General features: G+C 45.5%; 1 protein-coding gene across 1 annotated transcript; it reads right to left on the bottom strand.

The window, feature by feature from the left end:
- Positions 1-306: 306 nt before the first annotated feature.
- Positions 307-7,216, bottom strand: mrpl45 (mitochondrial ribosomal protein L45). Its single transcript, XM_026302389.1, has 9 exons — positions 7,176-7,216; positions 6,925-7,032; positions 4,085-4,280; positions 3,641-3,758; positions 3,375-3,473; positions 2,909-2,957; positions 2,665-2,814; positions 2,217-2,390; positions 307-883 (listed from the first exon to the last, which is right to left on the bottom strand). The coding sequence occupies exons 1-9, from the start codon at positions 7,182-7,184 to the stop codon at positions 785-787; spliced, it is 1,002 nt and encodes a 333-aa protein (XP_026158174.1). The 5' UTR covers positions 7,185-7,216; the 3' UTR covers positions 307-784.
- Positions 7,217-7,608: the final 392 nt, after the last annotated feature.

The raw sequence follows: 7,608 nt of genomic DNA, 5'->3' as shown, positions 1-7,608 counted from the left end.
ATTAAGTCATGGCTTTGCCAGCAGTTATTTGGTGAACTCAGGCGTCTCAGTGCTTTGAAATGGTGATTATTGTCAGTATTTGCCACAGTGTCATTCAGGCTCGACGTCTCTGCACTGATCTCATCGTTTTTTAATCAATGGAGTGACCTTGTTGCATGTTTGTGTGGTTTTAAATGAGCGTGCTGTAGTTTCTGGTTGCATTAAAAACAGTTATTAGTGTAAACAGCCCCGGTTTCGCATAGTGAAAGCCATGTTCTGTTTCCAGCTTTGTTTGCCTCCTATAAATAATCCACTGAAAGCAACCGATGAGCAGAAAAGCAGATGGGACACTTTATTTTTCTATTTCCTGAGGTCAACACTGCAGTGTAGTCACTGGAGAAATAAACCATTCTGGATCTGGATCTGCACACTTTATTTTTCACATGTAGACATTAAATTGGCCTCAAGACATATAAACATATGGAACAAAACTGATGGTGAAGCCAAGAAAAATGCTGTTACTGTTATTGTTATTATTCCAGGCTGTTGTTTGGTGATTTTCTGAAGAGTAAGAGGCCGATTTTTGGCTTCAGCACACGGCACTTTGTTCCTCCTCACACTCACCTGCTGCTTGCACAGTGTTAGCAGCCAAAAGCGGTTTTCTAACAGCCTTCAAATGAAGCCTGGTTTTCTGCCAAAGTGGACAAACTAAGCAGCTGCAGCCAAATTTTAATCAGCATTTGGCTCATTACTTGTGGTAATATCCAGCTGTGGTTGGATGAAAGGTGCGGCGCCACCCAGTGGCCTATTTATACCACTGCACTGCTGCTGGTTTGGGAACTTGATAGTTGAGGGGATCGAACTCTTCCCAAGGTTTCAGGTCTGGACCAGGAATCATCACGGTCTGAAAGAGTAAGAAAAAAAAAGATCAGCATCTAAATTAAGCAGAGTGAAATTTTAGGAAAATGGATTTTAAATTAAGACATAATCAAGTAAAATATTTCAAATGGCATCTATGTTTCCCTGCAAGTTTGACTCCAACTGCTTTGGGTCTCCATAATTTAATACAGTACCAATTTGTTGGACATTTGTTCTACCTAAGTCAAATAAAGTGTGCTGTTCCTCCACCCTTCAATTTGTGACCCTGGTCTCAAAATCCAGTTGTAAGACCTGGACTGTTTTACTTTATATTGAGTTCATTTGTTGGGAAGTTTGAATCAAAATGATGAATCACATTTTTTCTGTGACCAGTAATTAACCAGACAAGCTCTGTATTATAACTGTTCTATTCTATTTGACTGAAAGTTCAGGGTATAAGAAGACAAAGTGTGGGCCAGGAGAGACCAGTAAAAGGTTTGACCCCCAGGTGAGGGCACATTTTGCTGCTGGACCGTGATGGAAAATCCAGCTTGCAACATTAAAAACAGCAGGAATGTTCTGGAAAACATCTGTTTGCTTCTGCATCCCCTTAACGGTTTATATTGCTGCAGATGTTTCCTGCAGTTTTCCTGTTTTCAATATCCAACACGAATTTTTTGAGATAACTGTTAGTCTGTTATGAATGACACGATCTAATTTCTCTGTTTGTTGTTATAAATAAAAGCTATCGAGGCATCGGGAAAACGACCACACAACAGAATCAGTGTCATCATTAATCTGGATCATCCACAGACCTCAGAGTTAACGTTTAAGATTCACTCCAGAGAGTTTGACAGGCATCTCCAAACACGGACACACAAAACTAAAACTATACATGGGCTGATACGACTGCAGGACCTTCACATTGAAAGGAAATAAAATGTTGGATCGGTGATGACTCAACTAATTTATAAATTTCAGTCCAAAACATTCTGGACTCCCAGATTGACATCTTCATATCATCTTCCCTACAGCACTTCCTCCCTCACTCTCTAAAAGCTAAAATACTCTACCACATATTCCATGTTGTGATCACAGTCCTGCAGTAATCCTACTTCTGCCTGTATTTTATGAGAAATCAAACTAAAGTCCCTCACAGAGGATGCTAAAAACATTTGGAACAGCAAGAAAAAGAAAAATTATTTACTGAAGCAATAAGAAAGTCATATTTAAAAGCTTTAAAGATCCAAAACATCCCACCAGCCTTGTCCCTGTGGTCATTAATGTGAAATATAAACTGACCAGGAGAATGCCTTGGCCCTCTGCCTTTTTCAGACTAAAAGATAAATATCATTAGTCGGTGCAGAGCAGGTGGTCACCTTAATAATTGGGTCTTTGGCAGGAGCCCAGGATGGCACTATTTTTCCATGTAGCCTCCAGCGGCTGTAGGGGTTGATGAGGTGTCGTTCAATAACCAGGTACTCCAAGACGTCCTTCGGCTGCTCCTCGCTGCCCAGCATCAGCCTCCCAAAGCGGTCGTAGATGGCCAAAGTCTGCCGGACAAATAGGCATGAGAGAAGGCTCATCAGGTCTAAAATATAATACACATATTTTATAAAACCTTCATGTTTTATAAGTGTGTAAAATGTAATTTAGTAACACCAGATGTTAAGTCCATGCATCATCTATATCACATGTTCCTGTCAAAGGTCGTGGAAGCCTGGAGTCCATCTAATATTATTTTAAAGTGATTTTTGGCATTTGTGACCCAGGTCAGAATCAAAGACTCATAAGTGACTGGACTTTTTCATCTGGTCTTGGTCCTACCTGCTTGGAGTGCATGCGGACTGTCACCTGGCCGTACAGGTTGCCTTTGGTGACCATGTCAGGGCAGCGAGCGTGGACTACTCTGGGTGGTTCCAGAGACTCGACGAAATTCCAGCGGATCGTCTTGTAGCGGTTCCCTCTCGTCATCTCCTGAAGGACAGAGGAGAGATGGAACAGCGTTTGGCACAAACCGCGAACGAGGGGAAAGATTTAAACACAGAGGACAAGTAAGAGGACGGCTTACTGGATAACACCTTTCTGTTACCAGGGAATGGAGTTTCTCCTTGTTAAACCTGCACAAACAAGAGCTCAGGTTAATCTGAGGAAGAGTTTAAGGAAGAACGAATTCAATAAAAAGAAGCTTCCTCTGTCGTTTGGAAATACTTTGGCTAAAATAGATCAGATGTGAACTTTTATGATCTGCAGGTTCTGTGAGAAGCCTCTACAAAGCCCCCTGAGCAACCACACACACAGGAGGTATGTTGTTCAGCTAAAGACACGATGCACATCCAACCTGTTAAAGAGGGATCTGTCAATGAGGCACCTGTTCTATATTTGTAGCCTCATCAGTGAATCTAATGTGCTATTTGGTAACAGTCAGGCTTCAGTTTTACTTCATGCATCAGTTTGTCTGCACAGCTGTCGACACCACCTGCTGATGTGACTATTGGAACATATTGTGTCAGCCAAGTGCGACTTAATAATCTTACTGTGTCAGGGCGTTATGAGCCTCAATAAAGATTTCTTGAGCTCGCTCTGCAAAATCCTTCGTCGTGAAGTCTGAGTCGTGCTCTTTGATTTTACGAATCCTGTGAAGACGTGAAAATCATTCAGCTTTTGCACATTTCCTGTAAAGTTAGTTAATATTCACAAATGTTCCAAATGGATTTTATTCAATAACGGTTGACACATCCACGCCATATTCACTCCTGTCCTGCAGGATCCACATTAGTTTGACCAGAAAAATAAATCTCACGCGAGCTGTGAGGTTGCCGTCTGTCGTATCTGTTCAGTTCGTTGTTTCAGGCCTTCTTTAGACAGAGTGGAAAGACGAGCGTCGCCCTCTGGTGGGACATACGGGTCGAAGACTCCCGCTGGTAAAGACAGTAAAGACTGAGTGTGTTACCTCTAACCAGAACTTCAATGAACATCTGCTGTCTGCTTTTAAGTTCTAATAATCTTGTTCGGATCCCCTCGTCCTGGGAAGACCCCGTGAACACAAACATTAAAAACATAACAACAGATACTTACAGACAAAACAACCACAGAACAGGTATTTTCTACTTAAGTTTCTGTCCAATTTAGCATGACAACATATTTTTTCTATGAAATCTAAAATCAACACAAGAGATTCAATCAGAGACGTTATGAAAGATAAAATGATAAATAGTATATTAAAGAAGCAGAACTGTGTTTTTACAAGTGCAGGAGATGTTGATGGGCCTCTCAATGTACTCCTGCCTGATGACGACGCCTGCTGCTCGTGCCTTGGCCTCCGTGTTCTCCTCCTTCTTCCCCTTAATCCCCACAGCTGGAGGGATGAAGTACCGCTTCTTGGTCCGGACCGGCAGGAAAACTGGGACAGGATGCCGCACATCCAGAGACGCCTCAGCGTTCTGAGAAGTTGATAAATACAGAGTGCACTTAGTGTCTCCTTTATTGGGTACAATTTAAAGGAAGCTAATACAACAGCTCTGCCATGAATTCTACCTTTTCAAGCTCATACAGTTGCTTTTTGAACTTAATGTAAATACAAGTCCTGCAGCACACACAGATCAACAAATTAGACTTTCTTTAAAATCTAATGGACTGTCTGAGCCCTCACCTCTGTCTGAGCCCTCACCTCTGTCTGAGCCCTCGCCTCTGTCTGAGCTCACATCTGTCTGAGCCCTCACCTCTGTCTGAGCTCACATCTGTCTGAGCCCTCACCTCTGTCTGAGCTCACATCTGTCTGAGCCCTCACCTCTGTCTGAGTTCACATCTGTCTGAGCCCTCACCTCTGTCTGAGCCCTCACCTCTGTCTGAGTTCACATCTGTCTGAGCCCTCACCTCTGTCTGAGTTCACATCTGTCTGAGCCCTCACCTCTGTCTGAGCCCTCACCTCTGTCTGAGCCCTCACCTCTGTCTGAGTTCACATCTGTCTGAGCCCTCACCTCTGTCTGAGCTCACACATCTGTCTGAGCTCACATCTGTCTGAGCCCTCACCTCTGTCTGAGTTCACATCTGTCTGAGCCCTCACCTCTGTCTGAGCCCTCGCCTCTGTCTGAGCCCTCACCTCTGTCTGAGCTCACACATCTGTCTGAGCCCTCACCTCTGTCTGAGCCCTCTCCTCTGTCTGAGCTCACACATCTGTCTGAGCCCTCACCTCTGTCTGAGCCCTCACCTCTGTCTGAGCTCACACCTCTGTCTGAGCCCTCACCTCTGTCTGAGCTCACACATCTGTCTGAGCTCACACATCTGTCTGAGCCCTCACCTCTGTCTGAGCCCTCACCTCTGTCTGAGCCCTCTCCTCTGTCTGAGCTCACACATCTGTCTGAGCCCTCACCTCTGTCTGAGCCCTCACCTCTGTCTGAGCCCTCACCTCTGTCTGAGCTCACACATCTGTCTGAGCTCACACATCTGTCTGAGCCCTCACCTCTGTCTGAGCCCTCACCTCTGTCTGAGCTCACATCTGTCTGAGTTCACATCTGTCTGAGCCCTCACCTCTGTCTGAGCCCTCACCTCTGTCTGAGCCCTCACCTCTGTCTGAGCCCTCGCCTCTGTCTGAGCCCTCACCTCTGTCTGAGCTCACATCTGTCTGAGTTCACATCTGTCTGAGCCCTCACCTCTGTCTGAGCCCTCGCCTCTGTCTGAGCCCTCACCTCTGTCTGAGCTCACACATCTGTCTGAGCCCTCACCTCTGTCTGAGCCCTCACCTCTGTCTGAGCCCTCGCCTCTGTCTGAGCCCTCACCTCTGTCTGAGCTCACACATCTGTCTGAGCTCACACATCTGTCTGAGCCCTCACCTCTGTCTGAGCCCTTATCTCTGTCTGAGCTCACACATCTGTCTGAGCCCTCACATCTGTCTGAGCCCTCACCTCTGTCTGAGTTCACATCTGTCTGAGCCCTCACCTCTGTCTGAGCCCTCGCCTCTGTCTGAGCCCTCACCTCTGTCTGAGCTCACACATCTGTCTGAGCCCTCACCTCTGTCTGAGCCCTCACCTCTGTCTGAGCCCTCTCCTCTGTCTGAGCCCTCACCTCTGTCTGAGCCCTCTCCTCTGTCTGAGCCCTCACCTCTGTCTGAGCCCTCACCTCTGTCTGAGCCCTCACCTCTGTCTGAGCTCACACCTCTGTCTGAGCTCACACCTCTGTCTGAGCCCACACCTCTGTCTGAGCCCTCATCTCTGTCTGAGCTCACACATCTGTCTGAGCCCTCACATCTGTCTGAGCCCTCACCTCTGTCTGAGCTCACACATCTGTCTGAGCCCTCACCTCTGTCTGAGCCCTCATCTCTGTCTGAGCTCACACATCTGTCTGAGCCCTCACCTCTGTCTGAGCCCTTATCTCTGTCTGAGCTCACACATCTGTCTGAGCCCTCACATCTGTCTGAGCCCTCACCTCTGTCTGAGCTCACACCTCTGTCTGAGCCCTCACATCTGTCTGAGCCCTCACCTCTGTCTGAGCCCACACCTCTGTCTGAGCCCTCACCTCTGTCTGAGTTCACACATCTGTCTGAGCCCTCACCTCTGTCTGAGCTCACACCTCTGTCTGAGCCCTCACCTCTGTCTGAGCCCTCACCTCTGTCTGAGCTCACACCTCTGTCTGAGCCCTCACCTCTGTCTGAGCTCACACATCTGTCTGAGCCGTCACCTCTGTCTGAGCCCTCACCTCTGTCTGAGCCCTCTCCTCTGTCTGAGCTCACACATCTGTCTGAGCTCACACATCTGTCTGAGCTGTTCTGTGTGTGCAGGGCAGACTCACAACATCTCAGAACTTTAGACGATGAGAAAAAGCCAAAGATGGACTGACTGACTTAGCAAACACAAATGCCTCATTTTATTTCTTTCACTTTTGTAAGTTTGTCAAATAAAAACATTGACATTTATTATTATTTATTCAGGGCATCAGTTTTATTTCATGTCCTACAGTTAGCATATAGCTAGCTACCGTTAGCACAGCTCAGCTAAAACTGCGGTTTAACGCGTCCACAGCCAATAAAAGCACCAACTGCTTCTTCGCCAAACTGACTCTTTATCTCCGTGTTGTTAAATGTCCCGTTACCTTCAGCGTGAGACACGCTGCTCTGGGAAGAGCCAACAACGTCCTCCTCATGTGCATCGCCATCTTGCCACCATTTATGTGGATGTTGACAACGTCTTCCGGTTGTCGCTTTCAGAATAAGACCGTTCAATATATGTGCGCCAATGATGAATAAAAAATAAAGCGCTCATGATTAATTTATTAATTATTATTTATGTTCCAGACTCTTGAAAAAGTCCTGAGAGATAATGATGGAAAAATGAAGGACTTACACTGAGCATTTATGGCACCTCTGAAACTTAGAAGACCTTTAGTCCTAGGATAACCTTTGACCTTGGAAGGATTTCTTAGAGAATGTACAGAGAAGCATTGATGTCTTTACTATACTAAATCACAACTTATCAGTAGTTACCTCCATAGACTTTCCCACACTCTTCTAACCCATAAAACGTTGTAAATAAAGGAGAGTTCATTTTAATGGGTTTTCTGTGCTGACTGAACCCGGGTGCACTTGTTTTCATTAAAGGAGACTGCACTCTCTTTATGTTTCATTTATTGCTGAGTTCATCTGAGAAGAATTGTTTTAACAAGAAAAGCTATGCAACAGATAAAAAAATCAATAACTGAACTCCAGGGTATTGTAAAGGGTGGATTGCTTAATGATTTTTCCATTTGTTTCTCATTTAGCACCTTTCAGCTTCTTAA

The sequence above is a fragment of the Mastacembelus armatus genome, chromosome 1, assembly GCF_900324485.2.
Source record: "Mastacembelus armatus chromosome 1, fMasArm1.2, whole genome shotgun sequence".
NCBI lineage: Eukaryota > Metazoa > Chordata > Actinopteri > Synbranchiformes > Mastacembelidae > Mastacembelus > Mastacembelus armatus.
This window is presented reverse-complemented; position numbering and strand designations above follow the sequence as displayed.

Bases quoted from the DNA above. Each gene is read 5' to 3' on its own strand.
- mrpl45 (XM_026302389.1), bottom strand. The intron at 3,759-4,084 runs GTAAAAACACAG...TGTCTTTACCAG, and splicing joins CATCAACATCTCCTGCACTT to CGGGAGTCTTCGACCCGTAT. The intron at 2,958-3,374 runs GTAAGATTATTA...TTGTTTGTGCAG, and splicing joins GCTCATAACGCCCTGACACA to GTTTAACAAGGAGAAACTCC.